Source organism: Leptopilina boulardi, unplaced genomic scaffold (genome assembly GCF_019393585.1).
Source record: "Leptopilina boulardi isolate dan_hultmark-lab unplaced genomic scaffold, ZJU_Lbou_2.1 LbouV2_229, whole genome shotgun sequence".
Lineage (NCBI taxonomy): Eukaryota > Metazoa > Arthropoda > Insecta > Hymenoptera > Figitidae > Leptopilina > Leptopilina boulardi.
Window position 1 is genome coordinate 2,959,526 of NW_026137784.1, and position 27,985 is coordinate 2,987,510.

The 27,985-nt window shown below is 27.3% G+C and overlaps 4 protein-coding genes across 13 annotated transcripts in view; 3 read left to right on the forward strand and 1 right to left on the reverse strand.

Moving 5' to 3' along the window:
• Positions 1 to 2,060, forward strand: part of LOC127280088 (LIM/homeobox protein Lhx3) — a 49,325-nt gene extending 47,265 nt beyond the window's left edge. For all 5 annotated transcript variants that reach the window (XM_051302875.1, XM_051302876.1, XM_051302877.1 and 2 more), the window contains one exon: positions 1 to 2,060. In XM_051302875.1, the coding sequence (XP_051158832.1) occupies positions 1 to 179 (179 nt within the window). In that variant the 3' untranslated portion in view covers positions 180 to 2,060.
• Positions 1,032 to 27,644, reverse strand: LOC127280080 (centrosomin-like). 5 transcript variants are annotated; one of them, XM_051302858.1, is made up of 16 exons: positions 27,435 to 27,644; positions 16,437 to 16,492; positions 11,459 to 11,667; positions 11,179 to 11,350; positions 10,964 to 11,103; positions 10,414 to 10,824; positions 10,103 to 10,330; positions 9,644 to 9,982; positions 7,329 to 7,436; positions 6,156 to 6,854; positions 5,471 to 6,031; positions 5,116 to 5,403; positions 4,602 to 5,030; positions 4,112 to 4,343; positions 3,791 to 3,805; positions 1,032 to 3,153 (listed from the first exon to the last, which is right to left on the reverse strand). In XM_051302858.1, the coding sequence occupies exons 1-16, from the start codon at positions 27,473 to 27,475 to the stop codon at positions 2,942 to 2,944; spliced, it is 4,140 nt and encodes a 1,379-aa protein (XP_051158815.1). In that variant the 5' UTR covers positions 27,476 to 27,644; the 3' UTR covers positions 1,032 to 2,941. The 5 variants fall into 5 exon arrangements, with proteins under 5 accessions (XP_051158815.1, XP_051158813.1, XP_051158814.1 ...); XM_051302856.1 differs by lacking the exon at positions 27,435 to 27,644 and adding an exon at positions 24,753 to 25,972; XM_051302857.1 differs by lacking the exons at positions 3,791 to 3,805; positions 27,435 to 27,644 and adding an exon at positions 24,753 to 25,972.
• On the forward strand, positions 12,111 to 19,273 carry LOC127280099 (histidine-rich glycoprotein-like). Of its 2 annotated transcripts, none has more exons than XM_051302895.1 (3): positions 12,111 to 12,295; positions 18,678 to 18,936; positions 19,067 to 19,273. In XM_051302895.1, the coding sequence occupies exons 1-3, from the start codon at positions 12,278 to 12,280 to the stop codon at positions 19,195 to 19,197; spliced, it is 408 nt and encodes a 135-aa protein (XP_051158852.1). In that variant the 5' UTR covers positions 12,111 to 12,277; the 3' UTR covers positions 19,198 to 19,273. The 2 variants fall into 2 exon arrangements, with proteins under 2 accessions (XP_051158852.1, XP_051158853.1); XM_051302896.1 differs by lacking the exon at positions 12,111 to 12,295 and adding an exon at positions 18,449 to 18,514.
• On the forward strand, positions 22,349 to 23,893 carry LOC127280095 (uncharacterized). The gene is made up of 4 exons (XM_051302891.1): positions 22,349 to 22,676; positions 22,860 to 23,049; positions 23,143 to 23,305; positions 23,388 to 23,893. The coding sequence occupies exons 1-4, from the start codon at positions 22,552 to 22,554 to the stop codon at positions 23,567 to 23,569; spliced, it is 660 nt and encodes a 219-aa protein (XP_051158848.1). The 5' UTR covers positions 22,349 to 22,551; the 3' UTR covers positions 23,570 to 23,893.
• Positions 27,645 to 27,985: the final 341 nt, after the last annotated feature.

Genomic DNA, 27,985 nt, shown 5'->3' on the forward strand with positions numbered 1-27,985 from the left:
GAGGACCAGGAGGAATGGTACCGGGTCCAGCTTCGGACTTAAGCAATGAATCGAGTGGGGGTGGAGGAGGCGGAGGAGGTGGTGGTCCTGGTTATCCCGATTTTCCACCCTCGCCTGACTCTTGGCTCAGTGAACCACCATCTCATCCTCATCATCACCATACTCATTACGCCACATAACCCTCCAAAATTCAATCCACGAATACCGTATAGAATAACGCTTGTTTTCTTCTCAAAAACGATAATTATTTATAAAATTCTCGAATTTCTCAGTTTCAAGAAATTCAAGATTAACAAAAATATATTTTTTATTTCTATTATTATTATTTTTTTATATTAACGCTGTTGGATATTATTAATGACAAATAGTCTCTAGGATTTATTATTTTTTCGTTTTTTTTTAGTTAATTATATTACGGATAGTAAATATAAATAATATATATATATTTTTCTTTTAGTCAAAAAACGTGATTAATTACCCCATCGAATGATGTGATCTTTGATGGGGATTGTGTATAAAAAGGCTTTAAAAAAATTTTTTTTTTGTTTTGGCGTTATTCTAAGCTGTATTTGACGCCGTCCCTTCCGTTTACTCCGAATGCAAATATGCAATGAAGAGGAAAAAAAAATGCCACCGAATTCAAACGGCTCCGATTGTTTTAAATTAAAATTAATAATCACGCGCCACTCATTACCGTAGATACACATAATTGATATTACGAGTAATATAGATATATTTATGTACAAGTTCCTCGTTTCCGGTAAACTTGAAAAAAAAAATCGACGTCAACTCCTAGACTTGTAGTTTCGTTATCGAGCCTCAGTCTAAATTAAGAAAACACATTCTATTTTCTTTTCTTTTTTACTCAAAATTTTTCCTTTTTTTATATCTAAATTGATTTTTAGGATTTTGTAAAAAATATAAATACTTCTGAAATTTGAAGTATAATAATTAAAACTATTATATTTATTAAATTGAAATTGTAATTAAGAATTTTAAAACATAGTAATTTAAATAAAATGAATTTTGTAAAAAAAAAATCGTAAAAATTACAATTCAAAAGTGAATAGTAAATTATTATCTAAATCCTAAATAATTAATTTTAGTGAATATAATAAAATTTTCATTCTTAATTCGACTGAGGCTCGATGTCATCGTTGTCTACTGCGCTTTTTAAAAAGGTAGGAATTGAATTGCCATATTGTAAATAATTCAAATTAGATTCTATCATTCTACACGTGACTGTCAAACATCGCAGCATACTTCGTTCATTATCACGTAATTTTCAATATCTGAGCTAACTTGAAAATAATCAAACGTAGAAAATTGGAAACAAAAAAGAAATAAATTTAAAACTGAAGCGCTTTGATAATCTTCCGCAAATTTAAAAAAAAAATCGTTTCCAAGTACACAAAATTTGTGAATAGATTCATTTCGAAGATGTATTACATATGTCATTTGTTAATTATCACTAATTACTAAGAGAAAATTGTCATAGTGTGATCTCTATAATGAATTTTTGACTCGCAATAATACAGCGCACAAGAAATGTTTTCTAATCTTCATCAACTGCGATTAAAATCAAAAAAAAATTTCCTTTCTTTTCATCGCAATTCGTAGAATTATTATTTATAATCAAGAATTTTTTTTTCTTTTCAAATCGTCAATTTTCATTTGCAAATAATTTTCAATTTACGCACAATTTTCCCAATTCGTAAATTTTCTTTTTTAATTCGTAATTTTTTAATTATATTTTCTATATTTGTAATTCGCGGATAATTTGTAAAAAAAAAACTATTCTCCCATGTAAAAAAATATTCAACTCTTTCAAAATTCAATTATTAGCTAGTAAAAAATAAAGAACGTGCTAAAATTTAATTTAAAAAAAAAAAAATTTTCTTCAAAAAATAATGAAACGACAGATTGAACGAGAATGTTAAGGTTGTATAATATTATAAATTATAAGTGGAACAAAGTCACACGTGACAGAAATCAGTTATTACGGATCTTTATGTTATTATCTAGTCATCAAGTGATAATAAAGATTTATCATAATCAGAGTTTTCCGCTCATTCAATCCCCCCTAAAAAAAATAAACTATCGATGCCTTTTTTCCATCTGAAAACCTGGAAACATACTCTAATTTTTTTAATACTAATGACACAGTATCAATAATAAAAAACGAAAAAAATAAATAGTAAAAATGAAAATGAAAATAAAAATTAAATTATAAATAAGCAAAAAATAATAAAATAATTAATTTGAATAGAATTTAAAAAAAAAAATTAGAAAAAAAAATAAAATTTCAATCGAAAAATATTTTCTTCAAGAAAAGTTCGTATTTTCAAATGGCAATCGATGGCGTTTTTATTTTTGTGGAGTATTTACAGATGCAATTTCGTTGATATTTATATATATATATATAGTAATTATATACAGAAAGGTATGCAAATCTGTCAAATCGGAAAATACGATTCCGATCGTTGTACTTAAAATATTTTAAAAACTAAAACCTAATATTAATTGTCGTAAAACTTGGTAAAAAAAAACGTTAAAATCTACGCTCGTAAATTTACTCTGTACACGTGTTTATGTACAAGTAACGTAGAATACAAAATTTTACGTCACTAAAGTTTAGAGATAAAAAAAAACGAAGAATCTCTAATTTGCAGTAAAACACTTTTTTTGTCGACGATTTATATAGTAAAAAATACTTTCTTATTTGTGTATAAAGACGATTACAATATATAATAAATATTGTACACGTAGAAATTGACGACTACAATAATAAATATTGTATACGTAGTAAATGGGGGGGAATTTTTTTTTAAATTGAAAAAAAAAGAAATGAAGATTCAAAAACGATATAGCAATAAAAAATAGAAAACAAAAAAAAAAAAATACCACGTACCTTCTAAGGCAAATTTTGAGCTTTTTTTTCTTAGTTTTCGAAAGGTTCTTCATAATTTCGTGTTTTCTTTAGAATGGTTTTTGTCATCATCAATTGTTTCGTTATTGCTTTTTCGACGTTTTTCTTACTCTTATTCGAAGCTGAGAGACGCTCGAAAGTATCTTCTAAGACTTTTCGAGTTTTCATCAATCTTCTTTTCAAGGCCTCATTCTCCTGCTTCAACGTTTCCATTTCGTCCAGACCTCAATAGAAACAATAATAAATTAGTATTTTTGTTTTCTTATAATTCTTAAATAATATTTGCCAAATGGAAAGAAATTCTCGATTTTCAAATATTAACAATTTAAAACAGATTTTTATTTTTCTAATTTTAATTTATTAATTTTTATTTATGTTTTTATTCAATAATTAAATTTTTCAATAAGTTGCAAGTTAATGTTTTATTTAAAATTTATTTTTCCTGAACAAAATTTTTAGTTTAGATAAAGCTTTCCGATTGGCAATCAATTTGAAATTGTTATTTTTTTTTTTTTGCTAAGCTTTTTTACAGCTAAGAGAATATTAATTACAACGTTCCAAACGAGAAATGCTTAAAAATTAATGATAGAATTTTTTTGAAGTTTGTTAATAAATGTAAAATTATAAGTTTCGATTCACTGAGTTACATGCGTTAGGAACGATGAATTATTATTTTCAATGTATATGAATTTTTCTGAATTAAGATGTTTACAAATATAAAAAAAACAAAAATTTTTTTCGTAAATTATTTCGCACTATTAACATTGAATGCGTGCGATTATATATATATAATATCAGAAATTAAATGAGTGCGTGCCAAAAGCATTTACATAATCGAATTCAATTGTTTGTAATACATACTATAGTTATGCCCACCTATAAAAAACGAATAAAATAAAAATTATTAATCATTTAAATCCGAATTTACAATTTTTAAAAATTTAGAAAAGGTAAACAAATTCAAAAATAAGATAATAAAAAATTACAAAAAAAATTAATTTAAAGAACTAAATTACTAATTACTAATTACTAAAATAAATTAAACGAAATTCAAATAGATAGATGATATAAATTAATTGAAAACTAATAAAAAAACGGAAATGATAGAAATAAATAAGTACGAAAAAGAAACTATTTAGTAGAAATAATGAAAGAAAAAAATGTCTTTTTTTTTTAATTTACCTTCTATTTCTAGCGGGCTTTCGTTTCTTGTGTCTCGTAACCTTTGGTTGTTGTTGCAGTTTTCATCATCGCTAAGAAGATTGGTCATGGACTCAGTAATTTTTAGTGTATCTTTCAACGGCCTCATGGTAGTCATTGCCGCGTCACTCTCGATTCCAAGATCCGGAGAGCAGCTCGATTTACTACGGCCAATCGACGTCGGATAACTTAGTGGTAACCAATATTGAGAGCCCTGAAAAAGTAAAATTCAGTCAAAAAAAAATAATACAATAGAAACTTTTTTAATTGTAAAATTTTAAAATCTATAAAAAAAATTAATTTGAAAAATTCAATTGTGAGAATAGTAAAAAAAATGTTCTTTAACCTTTTTTTTTATTTAAATTTGAATACTTTTTTTAATTAACAAAATTTTAACGAAGCAAATAATGAAAACTTTAAATTATTTTGAAAAAATGAAAAACATAATAATGAATAATAAAATGGATTTTACGTTGTATGAATGATATTCCTGAATAATATCGTCACAGGTCTGCTTCAATGCAATTTCAGTTGGAACTGACGATACGCCACTGGAACTTGGTGCGGAATCACTTGTTTCACAAACAACAACATGTCGCCTTAATTCTTTATTAGCCGCTTCAAGTTCCTGCATTCTCACTCTATGTGATTCATTGATTTCATTTAAATCAGTTGCTTCCTTATTAAATTTATCCTGAAGATTACGAACAGTTGTCTCGTACCTGTTCTCTGATTTTCTCACTTCCTGCTCAAGGCGAAGTTTTTCATTTGTCAATTTTGTATTCTCAACGAGAATTTGACTGTGCAATAATGTAAGATGATCCAATTCTTTTGTAAGATTTGAAATTGTCACCTTGGCCCCTTCATTCTCTTCCTCTAGCCTCTTTATCTTCATTCTCAACTGAAAAATGAAAACAAAAATTTTTTTAAAAAACTTTTCAAAATATACAAAAATATTCAAGAGTTAATTTAAATTTATAAAGTACCGTATCGTTTTCTCTATTGAGAGTCACAATCATGTCTGACGATTTTCTTTCAGAATTTTCCTTATTTTGTAATAATTCAGCTTTCTGATTTTTTAATTCCATCGCCATATTTTCGATTTCAGTGAGTTTTTTCTCCAACTGTGATTTACGGAGACTGTTTTGTTTATTTTCTCTCTTCAAATTCTGACATTCATTTATTCTTTTTTCAAGAGATTCTTGCAAATTTTCACAGAATTTCTGCGATTTTTCCAATTTTGTTATTAGAGGCGCCAATTTTTCGTCGATCGTCTGAAAAATGAAAAATCAATTAAATAATTTACAATTAAATTAAATATTAATGAAAAAAAGTACTCACGCTATCAAACGAGATTTTGGCAATTAAATCGCTCCTCAAAGCGCTAAGTTCCGTGAATAATAAATTATTAGTTTCCTTTAATTCCTGAATATGATGACCAGTATCTAAATCATTGAGATCATTTTGATAAGTTTTGTGATAAGGAACATAATCTAAAGAATCCTCCGAGTCACTGAAGGTTTTTGTGTACTTTGAGAATTTCGGCCTTGACAAAGAAGCTTTCTGCTGAGTGTCTTGTAATCCAATTCTCGCCAAAGAAACAGCGCGATCGGGTTCTGAAAATGCTTCCGAATCCGAAGGTGTGGAACCTTGATTTTTCAAAAGGTTTAAAATATTTTCAGATTTACTTTTTCTCACAACACCATCAATTTTCTCTTTCTGTGTATCATATTTATCAATTGCTCCTCCCTTCACTAAATTCTCTTCCAAAGCGAGAGCAAAATTATCTGAGAGAATTTTCGAACTCAAAAGAACGTCAAGAACGATTTTTTTATGTTCATCATCAATCGCTGCCGAATGATCGGTACTCTTTAATGTTTCCTTCATAAAATTCACAAGATCCTGAAAAAAAGAATTTTTTTAATAAAGTTTCGAATTTTCATTTTATAATTGAAAAATAAAAATTCTAATTCTAATTAACAATTAGAAAAAACATTTATATTTTTATATCCAACAAAATAATCACCTTGAGATGCATACGTAGTACTTCACAATATTTCTTAACTCGTTCAGTCTCAGAACCGGATCCATCAATTTCAGCTGCAATATCGGGCTTGGAAATTAATTTCAGCCACTTCAAATAATCGACTTCCTTCTCCAATTCATTCTTTTGCGTCACAAGCTTTTTTATATATTCAGTCATAATTTTTACATCGATGGGTTCATTTCCATTTACATAATTCAATTGTATCACATCGTCAGTGAATTTTACACTAATTCCAATATCGTTAAGTTCTTTGATTAAAGCACTCAATTGTGAAGTGGCACTTTCCAATGAAAAATCGAGACTTCTTCGTGATTTATCCTGAATTTGATAACTCGTCATATGATTGTGTAATTTGGCAATTTCTTTATTCTTACTCCATAGTTCAGTATTGACAAGTTTCTGTAAATTTTGCGTCTTAACTTGTAATTCTTTTTCTAAATTATCAATTTTATCATTTTTCTCACGTAACTCTGTACTTTTCAAATATAATTCACGACGCAATTTTTCTTTATCCTCGCTGGAATCGGAATTACAAAATTCCACACTCGCCTGTTCGAAAGCTTCTTTTAATTGACTGAGCTCAAGCATTTTGTCGTGCAATTCTTCTTTTATAGAATTTTTCTCGCATTCGAGGCATTCGATTTTTTGTTCCTTGGTTTGTAATTGCTCCTGAAGTTCCTGCGAAAATATTTTTAATATTAGATATTGATTTATGTAGAAATTTTTATTTACAAATAAAAAAATTAAAATTTTAATTTATTATTAATATTTTTATTATTTTGAAAGTATTTTATTCAAAAAAGCACGTTTGAAAATATATCAAGCCTTTTAATTATCTTAACGTTTCATAAAGCAGAATAAAAGGGATAATATTTTCAGATTATAAATAAAAGAAAAGGTAATGTTCATTTCAAAGAAGCGTGTCTCTACAACTCGAGTCAACGTTCTCTCGCGCGTAAACTTTACGTCAATCTATTTATAATCAACGAGATTTACGCTCAAAGCATCGTGAAATTGCACAAGGCAGTATACTAAAAGTTTCTCATCATTATTGAAATAAATCAATAACGCGAACGTTTATTTATTATTTAATCTTCATGATTAATTGAGAAAAAATATTTTTACATTTAAAAAAAAAAAAAAATGATTTACCTCGGACTCAACTTGAATTTGCTTTTCCAGTCGAATTTTCTCAGCCTTGATAGTTTCAATTTGGTCCCGAAGGTCATTAATCTTGATTTCCATTTCATCAAAACGTTGCTGCAGACACAAACAAAACGTATTCCCCGTCAATGAAACTCATTGTTATTTCAACGAAAAATTTTTTATTCATAGCACGAGTATTAAAATACATGGTTAAATTTTTTACGAGAAAAAAAAACTTTGCATTTTAATCAAGAATAAAAAAAAAACTGGTGTTATAGAAAAATAGTGCTTCAATGGCAAAATAAAAAAAAAATTTCCAGCAACAAAGAGTTAAATAATTATTAATAAAGAGATAGGGCTTGAAGACGGACGATTAGAATTGGGGATAATATTTTGTTTTCTTAGGCCAACATCTCGGAGCCACGAGCGTAACAATACGTGGTTCCTAAAAAGAATTTTCAATATTTAACACTATCATGTTCTTTGATATTTAAAATAAAATAATATTTTTTAAACCCTACTTTTTTTATCACCGGTAAAGTTTTTGTTAAAATTTATTTAAAATTTAATTCTTCAAATTGAAAACTAGCAATCGTTTAGAAATGTTAAAAAATTTCTTTATTTTCCAAAACAATACAATCAAATATTAAATGAAAATATTCGAAATTGACGAAATTAAGAATATTTACCTGTTTGTGTCAATATAAAAAAAAACTTTAATCGAAAGAAGCGTCGTTTAACATTCTACATTCGTAAGAGTAATTATAATAATTTAATAAACAATCAAAATTGGAAAAAAAGATATACACGAAGGCGCAAACTTTTCACACTCAAGTACCTACCTCCATTCGCAAAGGCACACACCAGCAGGAGAACATAATTTGCTCGTCTTTTCTTTATATCGAATAATAAAAAATATAATAAAATAAAGCACCCGAAAAGTTCTAGCAATCGTAAAAAAAAAATTTCACCACGTTTTAAATACTCAATAACATATTAAATTATAATAATATGCAGGAGTTAACGCGGTTAACTATTTTTTTTTTAAATTATTTTTCTCCTTTTTTTCATACGAAAACAAGAAAATAAAATATTATCAAATTTCCATTGCAAAAAAGCAAAAAAAAATTTTCGGTTTTTAACCGTCGTTTTTAATTATTTATATATATATCGTCAGAGAACCACACAGTGTTCGGTTACTGGTCGAAATGAATATTCGAGGCGAGGCTAGCGACTTGAAGACGTCTTAACGCTACTCTTCTATTATTAGAAAACATCGTTTCGCGTCCCTATATCCCGGAATTTTGTGCACTATTTTTCTTTCCATTAAATATTGACAAAATTTCGACAAATCAAATCAATTGAATTTTGATAAAATTTTTAAGTAAATTGTCTTGATTCAAATTTTTCTATAAAAACGAAAATGAATTTTACCTGAATTAAATTTTACATTAAATTAAAATTCAAACAATGGAATTTAAATTTAAAAATTTTAATAAAAATTATTATTTTATTCTAAATTGAAGTTTCTTATAATTTAACTGAATCAAATTTAAAAAGTAATCTGAACTAAAAACTAAAAAAAAGATGTCCTAAAACTAAAATTATTAGAAGTGGAATTTCTAAACCCGAAAGTAGTCCTTAGGAATGCAACTGTACGAATTTAATTTAAAAAAAAAACTCTTCATGCAAAGCTTTTAACAAAAATTCGCAATTGTTAAAAAGGAAGCCGTGCTTCTCACTCTAAGAATAACTTTCCGAATTCATTATCTCTATTATCAGCAAATAAGCGTAATTTTCAAGACTAATTTCTCTTTGGTTTTTTTTTTTTTTAATCGAAACAACGCCCTAAGCGATATCCAAAGAAAAACGCATGCAGTGATGATGATAAAGTAGAGAAGAAGTAGAAGTAAAATTCAGTCACTCTGAAATAAAGAAGGAAAAGCGAAATTTATTCTATGGTGGCAATTCACGCTTTTCTTCTACTTTTCTAACAATTTAAAAAGTCCACCGTACCTCGAAAATATTAATTAAAAAAAAAAAAAAATATTCTAGTCTTCTTTTGATAATTAAAAAATCATCTTTCACCTTAAAAGAAATTAATAATTCATCTTTAAAAAATTACATCTTTCATTCCCTGATAATAAATACGTCCTTCATTTTCTATTAATTTAAAAAAAAATTATCTTCTATCACCAATTAATATTTAAAAAAAAAGAATCTTCCGTCTTCTTCTTTTTTAAAATATCTTTTTGTCAAAAACATGACAAACGATGAATAATTGAAAACAAAAAATTGTAGAGAATACGTCATATATTCACCTGATTACTGTGGTCTCTTTCGGGATTATCCGACATCTCATTGCTCAAATTTCTTCGGAAAGATTCGGGTTTTCCGTATTTATCGGGACCACGTAGCCTCGTTAATTCCAATTCAAGGTCCATGATTTTTCGATCCTTTTTAATTTGTTTGCTCTCCAATTGCTGTTGTCTCTCCATAAATCCTTGAATCATCTTTAATGCCTTCTCATGTTCGATTTCCAATTTTTTTAATTTCAAATCCGTAATTTCCGCCGATTGTTGTACGTTACACAATTTTAAAATTAATTGCTTTTTCGCCGTGTCCTGTCTTTGAAGCTCTCTATCTCTTTCTTTTACTTCCTTTAAAAAAAAACATTTTACAAATTTAAAATTATTTGAATATCAATAAAAAAATTTGATTTTTAATTAACAAGTTTGCGAGAAAAAAAAAATGACTCATAATAGAAAAAGAATACGAACTTTTGTTAAAATATCAATGTCACTATTCCCGAAACTCGAAGATTGAATCGGGCTTTTCAATCTTGAACAACGATCTGAACTTGATTCCCATTCAAATGAACTATTTGTACTTCTTGTTGGACTTTGAATGCAAGGGCTTCTATTTTTCGGTGAAAATCGATCTTCGAATGAATTTATTACCGATGGACTGAGAGGAGGTGAACTTCGTTTTGTGTATCCATTTTCAAACTGTTGGAAAAATTTTTAATTATATAAAAATTTATTTTGTATATTGCGTGAAATATTTTTTGTAACTAAAAATTTTAATTTACCTGTGAGAGAAGAGCTCGATGTTTATTATTAAGATCAGTGAGTGCATCGTCTCTTGATTTAACTGAAAGCCTCAATTGATCAATTTGCTTTTTTCTCTTTTCAGAAACTAAACTCAATTCCTCGTAAGCTTTACATTTATCTTCTAAAATTGCAATTTTTTCTTTAATGAGTCTTTCTTTCTCAATTAATTCATTTTTATACTGTTGCGCAACACTGTCTTTCATGAATGCCTGCTCTTCTAATTCCTTGATTTTTTCTCGCATAACATCGATATCTTGTTCTTTTTCTGATGTTAATTTCTCCCTTATTTTGAGTTCTGATTCCAAACGTCCCTTTAATTGATCTCTCTCGATTTCCAACTCCTGAGCCCAATTTCTCTCTTCCTCCAAGCTACTTCCCAATTGTTTAACCTGTGGAAAAATTACAAATTTTAATATTTTTATTTTATTATTTATTAGGTAATTTTTATATTTTTTTTGTAATTGTTTAATAATAAATAATAATTAATAATAAAATCGAAAAGTAGGCAAATTTTGTTATTTATTTTACCTCTGCCTCTAGGGAAGAAATAAGTTCTTCCATTTGTTGTAGTTTTTCTGCGTTGTCTATCGCCATTTCCGGAGATATTCCAAAAGATTCTTTATAATACATTGAACCATCAGACAACCTTTCTCTATATTCTTGAAGTTCTGAAAATAAATTTAAAATAATCTTTATTAAAAATTTTCTCTTTAAATTATAGAAAATATCAAATAAGAAATTACCTTTTTCGAGTTCGGCGATTCTTCCTCTTTCTTGCTCCAGCGACATTTGATACTGTGCTTGATTTCGTGAAGACGCTTCTTTTTGTTCCTCAATAACTCCAAAAGCTGTTGCCGCTTGACTGAGAAGTTCCTGTTTTTCCAGCAATTCTTTTTTCAACGATTCAATCTCAACCTAAAATAACACACATTTCGTTGCAATTTATTTTATTTACTAATTTTTCTAATTACTTTTTTTTTCTAATAATTATTATACAGAGAAATATAAATATATTATACTAACTTTTAATTCAATATTCTTCTTTATAGCGTCCTCATCAGCAGACGTGATACCCATTCTTTCCTCCAGGAAATAGATTCTGATTTTTAAATTAAAATTTTCTTTTTGTAAAGTACAAAGTTTATCCTCATATTCCTTCATTGTTCTTCCTGGTCCAGCGGTACCACTGCCTGGATTCCACGAGCCTTTCCCGGGCGATTTTACACTTGTCCCTATAAACAAAAGAAAAAAACATGTTAAAACATGAATAACCTTTTTTTAAAGGTATAAACTTAATTCTAAACACAATTAAAAAACAACGTAAATCCATTTAATCTTACAACTCATAATTGTGTGAATTCTTGTGCGTTGTTAAAAAAAAAACTAAATCATCTCGTTCCACGGAGAAAAATTAAATATTCCTGTCACTTTTTTACCACACCATATCTCAAAATATGTTCCTTTTTTCCCTCGAATTATTAACAATTATATCGATAAAATGTAAAACGTATGAAATGCATAAAAAAAGAAAAGAGATTTTTTCAAACTTACACTTTGAGATTTATATTTTTTAATTTAGTTTTTTAACGTTTTTTATATTTAAAAAATTGAAAAAAATACGTAAAATTGACGTTACGATGAACTTCCTTTGTTTTTTTTTTTTTTTTTTAATAATCTCAAAGTGACACTCGCGAAATTATTTAAAATTTGTAGGTTTGGAAAATTCTTTTTGTTGTCGAATGTAGACAAGAGAGAAGATAGTCAAAGGTCATTGGGTCAATTGATGTGACGGCATTTTCGAATTTTTTATCAGTTCACCTGTTTTTCTTCATTTAGAAGAGGATGACACGTGCCAACTTGGTAAAATGCATATATATACTACACAAGAGCTCTCATTAGACTTAGAGTTCTCCGTAACACATCTGGCACATTTCCAAGGGCTTTAGAACTTTCTGCTCATTGTCGTGTTTCGTTTTTAACTAATCCTTCACCATTTCTCTTCTCACCTTTTATAATGTCATGCCACAAAAAGCATGTTCCTAAAAGCATAGTTTACACTCTTTTTTGGATAATAAATCTTTTACAAACTTTTAGCACTCAAATTTTTATGAAATAAAAATTAAATTTTTATAATTTATAATTGTCCAAGTTGTTCTACACCTACCGAACATAATTTCGACTTTGATCGGCTTGTCCTCGAGATTTTCTTGAGAGGTCGAAGGATCAAATTTTGAGCTACCACATCCCATAACACACTAGTTGACGATAAACTCTTTTGGATTTTGACATTTTTTTTTTATATTTAATTCACTGTGTTTTCAATTTTCAAAAAAAAGTAATCAACGATCATGAACAACTCACTGACGAGGAGATGAAACTAATGCAGAATATACAACTGAGCCAGAGGTTACATCGCAATAAAGCTCGGTTAAAATTATGTCCTGATGCTATATGACGTTCTAGATATACATATACACACGTACATAAAGGTACTTAATGCTTGATCATTGATCAACCTCGATCGCAAAAGAATAACTTAAGAAAATTAAAAATTCAAATACTAATTCAAAATTATCTATATTTTAAATATTCAGGATGTAATATAATAACCCACGCTTTTCCTCCAAGAAGGAATGATAGATATTTAAATTGCATCACGTGGAATTTACAATTTGAACACATTTTCAAAAAGCATGGTTCAAAATTAGAATTTTTCTTTTTGAAATTGTATAATACAGGAAGAAGGTGAGAATATGTCATCGAGTGACATTTTTATTGACAATGTTTTCTTCTCCTGGCACCTAATTTTGGAACCGCATATAGAACAAGCAGCAAATTTTCATGCCAAGAGAAATGTTCCTTTAGTTACGAGTATTTGACAATAAATTATAAAATTATTCTCACCTTTTGGAATTTTTTTTTCCAAAAAAGATATTTTCATTAGATGAAATTTAATTCTATTAATGACTAATTACTAATTAATAGCAATTTTCATAATAAAAAAAAAAAATATATTTGAAACTTTATCATATTTAAAAATATTATTTGACTTTTTAACTATAAAAAGAAAAAAAAATTGTAAATTCCTTTAGATAATCGTTGGAAAATTTCATTCATCAAATGAAGATTATATATATATATAATTTAACAATAGAACGAAGTTTTCTCTTTGAATTTCTGAGTTGGAAAGAGATTCCACTTTCCGGGAAGCAGTGAATGATTTCTTCGACTTAATCATAGTGTTAAGATCAAAGTCAATAAGAAAATGAGTCATAGTTTTTCCATTTGTTGCATTAACTTGTGCTAAACGTGCAGTCTACGATGGAGGCGCTGAATGTTCGAGTTCATCTGAGCTCCCTCGTATTTATAGATGACACATTTAGGCCAGAACTGGTCGAACTGTCTTTATATTTCAAGTTAGGAATTCCGTCCCTGTTCCTTTTTATATAAAAAAAAAAAAAAATTGCCATTCAATTTCCATGACAAATATGGCAAACAAATGAGATAAAAATATGTATCGACAACGAAAGCGATAAGATAAAAAATGATCACTGAAAATAAACTACCAGTCCATTCTTTATAAAAGACCAAGATTTTTTTTTTTTTTAAGAAACTAAAATTATTTTTTTTTTATTACTGAAAATAATTTCGAAACGATGTCATACGAGAAATTTTGGATTCTTAGAAATTCATCAAATTTAATTATCAAGAAAGCTGAAATCTGCCAAGAAACTAGACAAATCTAGAACATTAGGCCATTCTTGGAACAATTCCTGGTAAAACCTAATCGGAAATTGTCGCCAAACTTTCTGTCGTAAGGTTTCTATTTCCAGAAATAAATTTAAATGATAAATATCAACTTTTCCCAAGTGATCAAATTTCACTTTTTTCATATATAAAACTGACCAAAAAATTTATTTCACAACTCTTCTGATTTGAGAATAAAAAAAAATGCCTTGTCGAGTTCATTAGACTCGGGGATTTTTAATTCCTTTTCCTTAAACACATATAAGAAAACGTAACCCCAAGAGAGAAGAGACTTGAAAGCTCTTCCAAGAAGAAGCTTCACTCTGGATCTTTTATTCAAAGAGGTCTCCTCCTCGCACTACTTTGGATTCTTTGGGTCTGGCGATTCGCTTCATTCCCGATCAAGTGTGTTATAAGAGGAAAAAAGAGAAATTCCTTTAGACGTCGGGGATTTAGAAAGAAAGAAAAAAAAGTAATCGAAACAAGAGGAAAGGTAAAAGGAAATTGCTCGGCTGATCTACATTTCACGAGTGGCGCCTCTGATTAGCCGAGATCCATTCATACTTGGTCAGCGGATCATTCAAATTTTATTTATGTCACTGAGGATCAACATCAAAAGAACGATTGCATTTTTAAAGAAACAAATTAAAACAAAACCATAATTTAAATAAAAATAAATTGAAACAATTCTAATTTAACCTTATTTTTCTAATTAAAAATTCAAATTTCTATAACTGTATTTTACGTTGATAAAAATCTCTTGGAAAATTCGGAAAGTTATTGTAAAGAAACAAAAGAGAGCATTGTTACGTAAACGGGAGCGCATAATATATATATATTATAAGGGAATTCTTATCTGAAGATTAATTGTCAAGATCGCGGAAGTACAGAATCATTCGCTAAAGTGTAAATGTCTGACATGGTAAAATCCAAAATTTACAACTTCTTGTTGTGCTTTCTCAGAGCGTTTACCAACTTATTCTGATGCAGTTCATTGCCCTCCTGTCCTGTCTTGATGATTGCAATTATTTTCAACGCCAACCACAATGACAATATAACTTTCATGTATATACAGATGCACAAGAGGTCACATTTCTACATACGATTAAATAAAATATGTATTTTATGAGATTCAAATTTCAATATACACATTGTTTATTTCACGTGCTTGCAAAAATTCTTTTTTCTGAATCGAAATTCAAAAATTCTTTTTGTTCAAACTCTAATTTGTCATATTTTTTTTTTTTTTTGTTGTGTCTTATTTATCCAATTTGACCAAACTCAATTCTCAGTATCAGTTGAATTATTCTCTCTTGTGTTCCGGTCGTTACCTTTTCTTATGCTTCATCCATCACTTCCAAGATCGAGTAACTAAAGATCTAATTCTAACTACAGCCACATTCCCCACTCATTACGATAAACTAAATTTCTCCAAAAAAATATTTTCCATAAAATTTTTTAAATCTATTAATCTGAAACAAAGAAAATTGTAACTTAAAAAATAATTTTATAAAGAATCGTCTAATAATAGGCAAAAAGGATAATTTGAAAATTTTACATATCCTCCTTTGGTGGTCGAGAGAGTATACTTAAAACAATTCTCGGAAACTTTTCTCGCCAATGTAGTCTCTCTCATTTTAGAATTTTGACAATATTTTTGGGAGAAATTTTCAACTTTAAATTCTAAAATAAATTTAATAATCAATTTTTTTCAAAATTTAAATTCCTATATTTTAATCAAATGCAAAATTTTTGTCAAAATCATTAGAATTAGATCTTAAGTATACCAATATTGGAAATATAATTATATAATCAAAAATTGAAATGATTAACTTATTTTTTGATATACATTTTCGATTATCATTTCCGTTAATTATGACAAACGATACGCTTCACTTGGGAACCAATTTGTCTCGGAAATTAACAATAAAAGTTGGGCGTGGTAGTGACGATCAAAGAAAGTAAAGAAAGATAGTTTCATTGTCTATATTCGCAATCAGAAACACATGTGAGAAGTCTTTCGAACAATGAACCAATTCATTTTTGATAAATGAACAATAAATGACGGCAAACGAAAAAATATAATTATTTCTCAAATATTACGAGTGATTGCAAAAAAATTATTATAAAATGTTTTGCATTTAAATTTATTATATAATTAAAATAAAGATTTAATTTTAATAAAAACTTTCTTGAGAAAGTAAGATTAAATAAATTAAAAGACAAATAATAATCAAAAATAAAAAATTCTCACCATTGACTAGAGGAAGAGTTTGATTCATCGTTATGTCCTGTAGCGGCATATTTGTGCTGAAACAACAAAAATTAATTAATAACAAATATTAAATAGTTATTAGTCAATAAAATTATACAATTAGAAATAAATTTTCAAAAGTCTTTTCTTTTTTTTAAACACATATCGAATTTTCACATTTGATATTTAAAAGGACAAGAAAAGGTAAATAAAATACGATTGCAAGAGAAGAGTTGATCTCCCTTTGAACTAAAAATAAATAAGTGTAAAAAAACTATACCGGTTCTTAAACTTGAAAGTCCTAATATTAGAAAGATGTTAGGGGATTTAAACTTTCAGGAGAAAAAAAAAGGGATGTGAAGTTATTTGTCTACCAAAAATGCACACTGATACATACACATTTAAATTCATGACCAACACGTGAAAATTAAACATACATTAATTAATGTCTCTTGCTCAGAGAGTAGCAATTAATTTAATTTCAAAAACTTGTTTACGAATCTTTACAACAAAATTTAATTTAAATTTCATTGTACCTTAAATTTTTCATCTCAATTGTCTTCGGAAAATAAAATAAAAATGTTTTCTTACAAAATGATAATGGAATTAATTGATAACAAATTTTTTGCAAATTAAAATGTTATCTGAAACTTTTAAAGGAACACCCAAAAATATACTATATTGAAGAGATATTGAACGAATTATGGCCCATTAAAATAAATTGATGAGATAATAAACCGAGTTTTAAAAATAGTAACTATCCATCTGTGTTGAAAAAGAACTATTTTTACTTTTTTTTTTTAGCAATCACAGAGTTCAAAAAATCTTTAAATAAATATTTATTGAACTATATTTTCATTAAATTTTAATCAATTGTAAGAAGAAAATTTTAAAATACTATAAACTAATTATTTTGTATTAATATTTAAAAAAAATAAATTTAATAACTTTTTAAAATACTTATTTCCAAAGACAGTTTTATCAGGGACAAACAAATTTTTTAGAAAACCGATAGCACTTTAAGGCCGGAAATCTTTACCTATAAAAGTGTCTTATTCATACGGGCGGATATTGTCCCAAACAGCTGCTGATCGAATTTCGAGAAAAATCTAGCAGGAAGTTGGTCCAATTCTTTGTTTTCGAAAATCGACCCCTATTTTGAGAAAAATGTACAATAAATCTTAAATTCTTCTTTTTCTCAATTTAATTTTATTAAAAAAGAGTAAAACAAAAAATTGTTACGTTATAACTTCATAATATTAATAAATGACGACCGGAAAAATTAAAAAAAAAAAAAAGGAAAATGTTGAAAGAAATACAATGGGCACAAAAAAATTATTTCTAATAATTTAATTATTAAAAATCAATATTGAGAAAGTTTCAATCTAATTTGTTGGTTCCTTAAACATGCAATGATCAGTAAAAGAATATCTAATTTAAAAAAAATTAATCTCCGGCGTTACAAAATAATTTTATAAGCAAAAAAAAACTCGATTTTCATTTATCAAATAATTAATAAAGAGAAAATAATTTTTCAATAAAATAAAATGATTTCTCGTCAATTAATTATTTTATTGGTTCAATTTTAATTTTTTTTTTTTTATTGAATCTCTATTTGCTTCTTTTACAATATAATAATTATTGAGCTATGGTATGTAAATTAAAACATTTCTTATTATACACGAACAAAACTGGACCAGATCATGTAATAATGTTTCATTTTTTGAAAAAAAAACTTAAAACTTCTTTGTTATTTTACGTAATACGTGTCACATTCACCTTTTACATAGCGAAAATTTTTACTTTTCTTTATTATTATCTTTTTCCTCTTGTTCCGCACCAATGAAGATAGTTTGCGAAAAAATTATTTTTTCTTTTGCAATAAGATGGAAATGAGAGTCAAGAGACTGAGAAAAAAACCGTCCCCACTTTTGTCAATAAACTAAAGTTTGTCAATAATTTTCAATATATAAATTGAGATAAGAACGAAAATAATTTAGTCCATCGTCTCTCTGAGATTCGACAGTTTCATTGATCTGGTTTTTTTTTTTTTTTTTGAAATGTCGACGTTTCAATTTGTAAGTATTCGGATGAACTTCGGTTTAAAAAAAACTACAAAATGAAAATTCAGTGAAGTGAAAATTCGGTTTAATAAATATTCGTTTAAAAGAAAATTTGGTTCATTATAAAATTCATTTTTAAAAATTTAATTTGAAATTGTGAAAACTAATTTTTTCACAGATTCTCCCTTTGTCATTACTAATATGCCTATTGGTTGGAAGAACTATGGGATCATTTGGGCATGGACACCATCATCACAAGGCTTATTCTTTTGCACATTTTCATGGTCCTGTCCATGGTCATCATCACAAAATTACTTGGGTAGATAAACATGGACATCATCATCACGATTATGTTGCATCGCCTCATTATAAATTCTCATATGGTGTCAAAGATCATCATACCAAAGATTTTCATGGCCATAAGGAACACCATGATGGTGAGTATTATTTATTAATTTATAAATTAAAAATTTACATTAGCTAAATAATTTTTTTTCAAATATTATTTGCTTTTTTCTCATATTTATTTGATTTCAAATTAAAAAATATTTTTTTTTAATTATTCAGGACATCACGTACATGGAGAATATACTGTTCATGAACCTGGTGGTAATGTTCGAACTGTAAAATACCATGTGGATAAATATGGTTTCCATCCCATTGTACACAATAGTAATGGAATAGAACATCATTATTGAGAAAAAAATATTCTCAATCAATATAAAATTTCCATCACTGTTTTTGTTATCAATTGAAAAAATACAATATTGTTACTAAAAATTAATTTTTTTAAATTATTTCCATCCAAAAAAAAGAAAAAATAAATTTCCTGTTTACATTCTCATTATAATTAAGATGACTTAACCATATGGTCTATTAATCGTGCTAAGTATTAATTACTTTTCGTGTATGCAAAATATGATTTAATCTGTACTTAAATTTTAAAAGTAATGCAGATCTGGTGATTTAAATTAAATATATAAAATTAGAAAATTGAAAAAAGATTAAAAAAATCAGTCGCGAAAAAATAGAAAACAAAAACTAAATTGCAATAATAAAGTATATAAAAAGCTTCCTCTCTCTCATTCAGCCAAAAGTTGTATGTTACGGTTGAAAATTCAAAAATAACACGGAAAATCGATAGTGAGATTTTGGATAACGGCCAACGTTAAAATAGTTTCGGGATGTCACGAAATTTAAATAGAAATATTAAATATCTTTAATAAAGAACAAATTAACATTTTTTTCCCCCAACATATTTTTAATTTGAATTTAAAAATGAATTATCTGCAAAAGCAGTTAAAAGTAGGTAAAATTCTTTAAAAATTAAAATAATTAAATTAATAATTAATTTCAATTATTTTAATAACAGAATTAATGATAAATAACTTCTATGAAATTAAGCTTTTAATTAAATTTTCCGGACTAAAGATAGTTGAAAAGGATGAAAACACTCATATAGGAATTCAGATAAAGAAAAACGAGAGAAATGCCTCTTCGCCGGTGAAAATTTGTCGTTTCTCCGTAATACCTGACACGAGCAAATCATATGCGATTAAACGTCAGTTAGGTCTAACTTATCCCGATGTAGACTTCCAAGAATCTTTACGAGGGTTCATTTAAGATGACGCAAAAAAAAAACAAAAAAAAACAAATTGCTCCCTTTAGCCGCATCTTCTGTGACATTCTATGCATCTTTCCCTTGCAACTGTTCCAAACGGAAATAGAAATAAACAACAACTCCTGTCAGTACCAAATAATAAATAGAAACCTATACAATTTACAGACAGAGAATTTTTTTATTCCTGTCAAATAAAATATATTTGTCTCAGAGCTAAATAAAAATAAAAATTTTATTTAGCACAAATAAAATTTTCTTTAAAGCAAATAAAATATCTTTAAAACCAAATAAATATTTATTTAGCTCTGAGACAAATATATTTTTTCTCTGGATATGCTCGATTAACAATTAAATCCTTAAAATTCTTATGGAAGCATGTAATGATGACATCGTCTTTACTTTATGGACAGGAAATATTTTTCAAAAAGAGAAGTTTTTTTTCTTGTATTTTTTTCAGAAGCACAAGAGGATCAAACAACACGCGTTGAGCCCTTAAGAATGAAAGAAGAGCCTGAATAAAAATAGCATTGTAATTACGTCCCAAGCGAACGACTCTATCATCTCAACCTTTTAAACTTTTCAAAGTATCCAACACAGAAACTTCAATTTTGTAATACTGTTTTCATTCTTGAAAACAAGTTTCCAGATTTAAAAAAAAAAAAATTCCCTCTCTCGGTTCCAGTTACCTATTTATGTAATAATTTACATATATGTAATTAAATCCTGCAATTAAAAAAAATAGAATCAATACAATATATTCTCTCTCCTTGAACAAGAAGTTCAATTATATATAAAACAATAATAATACCTAGATTACAATTTTATTTTCAAAAATTCCCTGTAGATAAACCTAATATATAAATTCATAAATTAAAAACCACAGGAGATACAAATACAAGTGTATCGAATTTCATTTTGTCGGTTTGAAAGATTCGCATTAATCGCGTGGGTGAATATAGAAGACAGACACACCAAAAATTACTTTCAATTTTTTTGTCCTTGAATTGAAATTTCGTTTATTCTATAATTGAGATAATAAGATAAATTAAAAAACCTAAATTTATCAAGATTAAAATTAATTACTGAAAATATTGAGTGAAATTTTCCCCAAAAACAATAATTTCACTTTAATAAACCGTAATTTCGTGTAAAGTTATTTTTCTCATTTATCTACACGAGAAAGCTATATTTATAAAGGGCAAAATATCTTTTGAATAGAAGTTTAAAATTGCAGTTAACTCGACTTTTCATCTGTTAATAAATCTAATTATTATACACTTTGCAAAGCGAGAGTGAAATCAATACACTCAAGGGCAATATTAAATTATTATTATTAAAGTTCTTAAAATTTTATACATTGGAACAAAAAATTTCAATTTAATAATTTTTAAAATTCTAATCGCAGTTCTAGTGAAATAGTATTTGATCTTTTCAAAGAGATAAATTCAAAGAAATTTTATTTATATTATCAAGTTTCATTTTAGTTTGATAATATTATATTACCTAAAGAAATATTCTGTTAATAAATTTCTAACATCAATTCTAACATTAGCTGAATATTTCATTAGAATTTTTGAAAATATAAAAAAATATTTGAAGAAAATTTAAACACCCCGTATTTTTCCTTATATATTGTGAAATACTGTATATATATATTTGAAAAATGTTTTGACGTATATGAGCAAAAGATGACGTCATGAAGCTTGAAAGAATAATCAATACGTAACAAGAGCGTGTTATGGACCAAAACGTGCGATGCTGCTTTTTGCACAATTAAACGACTGTTTATAAGAACTGCTACAATTTCTCTCAGATTATTTTCAAATCAAACAAATATTTGAAATGAAAAGATAAAAGTTGGAATTTCCTATAGGAATTAATCCCTTTTGCAAAAGATGAACAAAGACAAAATCCTCTCATCTCATCAAAAAAGAAAGATTCATTTAACTTTCAACAATCAAAAATTTATTTATTACTATATAAAATAAGTACCTTTGAAAAATAAAAAAAAATGGGAAGAAAAATGTTTCATATAAACGAAACTGAAGATATAAATCTCTTTTTTTTTTTTAATCAAGGACTGTAATTTTTTTTTATTGTCCCTCAAATTAATTCCCCCTGATTTTAAAATGAGCCGGGTATCAATGACTCTCGGATGTGAATCGACCTTTACTCGTGGAGGGTCGACGGTGTCGACATCCTTTTAATTGCGCATGCGTCTTTCCCACCAAGTCAGTTCTCTGGATTCCAACCTGCAGAATATCAGCCAGAGAACCAGGAGAATCTGTCAATAGACCGCAAAATAAAAAAAATTAGAATATTAAAAAGATCATATTGTGTGAAGAATACCAATTATTAAAGCATTATTGTTGTCATTATTCAATTAGTCAATTGTCAAATTTATAGACAAGAATTAAAAACATACGAGACAATGTCTATTACTGATCCTCAAAATTCGGAAAACGTGGAGGATTCGAAAGGCGAAATCGAGGAGCAAAAACCGGAGCAAATGCAAATGCACATGGCTCTTCAAGTTCAAATTTTAGATGAAGTCATGTGAGTTTTTTTTTTTAATTTTAAATAAATATTTTCTACCTGAATGATTTTTTCATCATTGTTATGATTTTAATAGTCAATTCATTTTCTAAACAGTCTATTAATCTTAATCATTATCCAAATAATTACATCAGGATCAAAACTTAATCAAAAAAAAAATATACATATATTTGATTGTTTTAGAAAACTAAGAACCGATATGGCTCTTTGCATAAAGCAATTATCAGACTTGGGTAAACGAATAGAAAAAATTGAACAAAGCCAAGGGACATCTCATGATAATGAATATAATCCTCAAGCTTTGGGATTACCAATTGAAACCATAGCAGCCTATCAAGCACTTGAGAGTGACGAGACTCGTCTAGAACAATTGGTAAAAAAAAATGGATCAAAACCTGCAACAATTTTGTTTTTAATTTAAAAATTAATATTCGTTTTCTTTAAAATTTTTTGAATAATTTTACAGAAACATTTTTTGGTCAGTGTTGGTGGATTCACATTGAGAGGAACAGTAAAGGATTTTGTTAGAATGACATTTAGCGATGCATTTGTTGCCATGAATCTAACATGGTGTCTTGGCACCTCGAAAATTCACTTCAGAGATTCTCAAATATCGAAGACATTTTTTGGTATATAAAATTCAATGTGATAAATCAAATTTTGTCATATATGGTGTGTTTTAATATTAAATTTTTGCATAAAAATTTTCAGCCGCTTGTAGAAGAATACAAAGGTTGAAGCAACCATCAAGGGCTTTATATGAGGAAGCTGCAAAAGTAGCATTAAAAAATGCAACTCAACGACATTATATTGAAGTTACTGGAAGGAATAATAGTGCATTTTCCGAAAAGAAGAAAGAAAAACTTGTCATGGAGGGTAGTCCATCTGAATAGAAAATTTTGTTTTCGAAAATTTTAATAGATAACATTATTCTAGGTATTTAGGACCTAGAGAGAAAGAATTTTTTCAAAAATCTTTTAGATGAAACTATATTAAAATCGAATTTAATTATAATCGATTTTTGAAATCTTAATATTAAGATTCGATTAATTAGTCACTTACTTTTATCTGTCATCGAAATCATACAAACATACACAAACTAATAAAATAAATCTATCAACGAATTAATCAACCAATTTTTAGACAAATGTAAATAAAAAAAATTCTTTAAAATTAATATTGTATATTGCATAATACAATGTAAATATCGTTTGCTTTCTTTTAAAATTTAAGATATATATACAAAATAAGTTTTTTGTATTTTGAAAATTCAACTATGAATTTTCAATCAAATCTCAAATTTAATGATATACATTTATCAAATGTGTGACCAATAAAATAAACATTACATGAAGTAAATAATTTAATTAAAAAATAATCCCATGGAAAAATATAAATGAAAATAGAATCCCTTTAATTTTATGATTTAAATTTTAGACGCTTGAAAATAAGTTGTTAAACGAATTAACCGACAGTTAAATAATTAGTTTAAATTAACGCTTATATGTTTATACGCGGTACTAATTCATTTTTACTCTCTTTTGCATTTCATGTAGGAGTCTTTTGTAGGCGGATTATATACAAGTTGCTTTTCTATTCTTTATACAAAAACTCCATTTATGAAATCCGGAAATATTGAATTTATGTTAATTAATGCAATTGCGCTGCACATTTTCTTTATAATAATAAATTAATCCCCGATAGATTTCTAGATCAATAAAAATATATGAATCAATATAATTGATTTTGAATTTTAATAACAAGATATTTGCCAAAAAAAAAATAATAAATGAATATAGCCCTATATATACATTACAAATTTACAGCATACAATTTTCTTGGAAAAATTAGTTCATTTCCTCTGCAGAAAAAATAATACCTATACTATAAATATATATATACTTTATAGAGTTATAATATACGCTGGTAAATTGGGACCCTTCATGAACCAATTTCTATTCAATAACTTTAAAAATTGTTCAAATGCTATAAAATTATACAAGGAAAATTTTACTACCTGAAAACACGAAAGAAAATTATTTCCAAGTACCGACAATTTCAAATTATATGACTTACTTTCTAAATGGGCTTAAAGCACTTCCCCAAATACTGATTTTCGTTGGCGATTGAAGGTTGTTTTGATTTTGACTCGAATATCCTATACCTCCGAAGAACATTTTTGATTTTTTTTTTTCAGAAAATTTACAATAAAAACTTCCTCAATATATTACAGTCTTAATATCAAACGATAACAATAAAAATCCTATTTTTTTTTTTAAATACTGGTTGTGTTTTACTTTGGCACGATTTTTGGCGCGAAAAGTCAGTCTTATATAAGATTATGTCATCAGTTTTGCAGTCGGATTAAATTACAGGGAATTTTCAAAATCTTTAAATGAAATTCCAAAATAATATATATTTATAATAAAAATTGTAAAAAGCAAGAGAATGAAAAAATAATTGTAAATAGTCTATTTATAATAGAAAATAAAAATTGTTTTTCAAAAAAAAATCACTTGACAATAATTATCCTTCCGGATGCTGTGCCAAAATGCAATTCAAAGCAAGACGAGCACGTTGCCTGAATTATTATTGTCCATCCCTTACGGCGCACATTCGTTTCAAAATGTACCACACGATCAATTCGAGATAACTCGAGATAATTTCTAGATAAATAACACTTAACACACACGAAAGATAAAACGAGTCCACGATGTCACCCTTGAAAAACAAACACCTATTCTTACGAGAGAGTGAAAAAAAAAACAAAAGAAAATCGTAACAATTATCACGAAATCGAATGTCCAGAGATAAATCACATTAGGTCCATTCGTTAAAAAATACTGACACTAATTTTTTCAGTCAAAATCGTTAGAAAATCACCAAAAAAAAAAAATAGTCCTTTGTTATTATGACACAGATTTTAAGTGAAGAAACTGAATAAACAAAAAATATGTAACAGTTAATTCTACAATTGAAATAAATTAATGTCAATAGAAGAAAATTTCACTTTTGTAATAATTTTCCCTTTTTCACCATCCTCTTTGAAAAAAATAATCTTTTTCTCGTTGATGGTCTATTGTGACCCATTGTTCCAGTTTTTTTTTTTTTTTTTTTTTTATTTTTATCGAATCTTTCTATGTTTTAATAGAATTGTTCTCTCAAAAAATTGATAAATAATCCTAGTTTTTTTGAGAAGAAAGATAATATTTTTAAGAAAAATTTGTTTAGTGTATGTAAATATAAATTGATAAATTTAACACACGCACGACTATTCGACGGACTAGAGTCGACTGAAGACGGCAGCGTGGATGCGCTGGAATGATGAAGAGGGGGTGAGAAGTGCAAGGAAAGAGGGGCAGAAAGCTCAAATGAAAGTGGGAGTTCGAAGGGGAGTTCACACACATGTGTTGATCGATCAGAACTTCTCAATAAATCTCCGTCTCTTGATTTCAATATATTGTTCACAGCCTCAAGCTTCAAAATCAATGAGCCCAAAAGTCGACCTTTTGATCTGAACAAAGACATATTTTTTTTTTTAAACACAATTTTCATATCACGAATCTTGAAATTTTTATATATTTATCGAAGTCAAGCAATCTATGCTGTTTAAGTAGTTCGCAAAAGGTCAAGGTGCTTATTCTTAAGATGCGAATCGATGCAAGAAAATGCAGTAAACTTGATACCCCTAAAATATATAATAAGAATTCATCGAAATTTGAGTGTTGAATTTTTGTGAATATAAATTCTAATTTTTATCACATAAATCCAAAGCTGTATCATAATGTCCTTTACATTTACATTATCAGCTAATGATCAGCTTCAAAATTTTATTTTTCACCCAAAACTGACCTAAACAATAAAAATACAAGTTAAATGTTAAAGAAATTAATTACATTTAATGTATTTTTAAAAAAAAAATATTAAATGAATGTCGATATTAAAGAAAGCATCTTTACAGTAACTGACTTTTGACCTCAAGAATTGTTGACATTACGATAGAGCAAGAAGAAAATAAATTAATGATAACATGGAAAATTTTCAAATAACCTGACTATTTAATAATATAAGAGTTTGATATTTATAACTCGGGAATTTAGCTCCTAAAAGGATCTGTGACACTTGATGAGAATCTAGAGCATTTAAAGGATCGATAAAGGACAATTAGAAGATGAGAAAAACAATAAATAGATTTTGAATAAATAAAACACTTGCCAAAAATTATATATGTGTTCTATAAATTCTTAATTAATAACTAAAAATTAATAAAATTGTTTTCAAATTTCCCATTAAAAAAACAGGATTTTAAATTAATTTAATAATTATTAATAATATAATTTATAATAAAATTCAAATTTGTTTTTCAAGCAATTAAAAAAGAAACAATGCAATGATATTTTTCAAAAAGCCAGAATTGTAACTATTGCATAATTTCTCATCTCTTGTAAATTTAGTTCAAATTTATAAACTGATATAAAAATAATTTTCACGATTACCGTTTATGTGCATTCTAAAAGATTCTGTAAGATAACCTTAAAATTTTAGAACATGCGAGATTTGTATATTATTGGCAAAAGAGGTTATGTGCGAAATATGTTCAAGAAACATTTTCTACATCAATCAAGCACTTTTTAAGAAACTAGAGCAGTAAAATCGTACATGTCATTGTTTTATCTTTATTAACTTTATTATAGAAGCCTCCCGCGTACGGGATAAAAATAACACAAAGACGCAGGTCAAAAATGTTTGGTTACTCACATTTCAAAGCAATTCACAGACGCTATAGTTTCGTCACCCATTTTTCCTCCTAATTTTTGTTCAATTTATTCACAATTATACACTATTTTTCCATTAAAACTTATTTTTGTACTCCTGCAACAACAACACGAATAAAATCTTTGATAAACCGTCAGTTTCAAAACAAATGTTTGATTGTTGATTGGTTTACAACACTTCCTGACGCCATTTTGTTTCACACTAATTCTAAGCGTTCTGATTGGTGATTGAAGAAGTACTACCAACATCGTTTTTGAAAAATTTCTACTATTCTAGTTTTCTAAAAAAAAAAAAAAGTTCCTAAATCGTTTTTCTATTTTTATTTTGATTTTGACAGTTTTTAGTTTATTTTTATATTATCTTAATTAAATGATGTAAATTTCAAAATTTTTAAAGTGATAAAGTGTCAAAATGAATGAAATTGCTGAAGTAGTTTTAAAAATTACTCTTGGCACTGCACTTCTTAATTCGTGTAATACTTTTGCATTTAACATTGTTTACACAATATTATGGCTTTTTATGACCGCTTTTGG

Coding starts and splice junctions, on each gene's coding strand:
- LOC127280099 (XM_051302895.1), top strand. Junction 18,937..19,066: donor CCATAAGGAACACCATGATG/GTGAGTATTATT, acceptor TTAATTATTCAG/GACATCACGTACATGGAGAA.
- LOC127280095 (XM_051302891.1), top strand. CDS start 22,552: ATGTCTATTACTGATCCTCAAAATTCGGAAAACGTGGAGGATTCGAAA. Junction 23,050..23,142: donor AGACTCGTCTAGAACAATTG/GTAAAAAAAAAT, acceptor ATAATTTTACAG/AAACATTTTTTGGTCAGTGT. Junction 23,306..23,387: donor AATATCGAAGACATTTTTTG/GTATATAAAATT, acceptor AAAAATTTTCAG/CCGCTTGTAGAAGAATACAA.
- LOC127280080 (XM_051302856.1), bottom strand. CDS start 24,853: ATGTTCTTCGGAGGTATAGGATATTCGAGTCAAAATCAAAACAACCTT. Junction 11,104..11,178: donor AATCGCCGAACTCGAAAAAG/GTAATTTCTTAT, acceptor ATTTATTTTCAG/AACTTCAAGAATATAGAGAA. Junction 6,032..6,155: donor TACTACGTATGCATCTCAAG/GTGATTATTTTG, acceptor TCTTTTTTTCAG/GATCTTGTGAATTTTATGAA.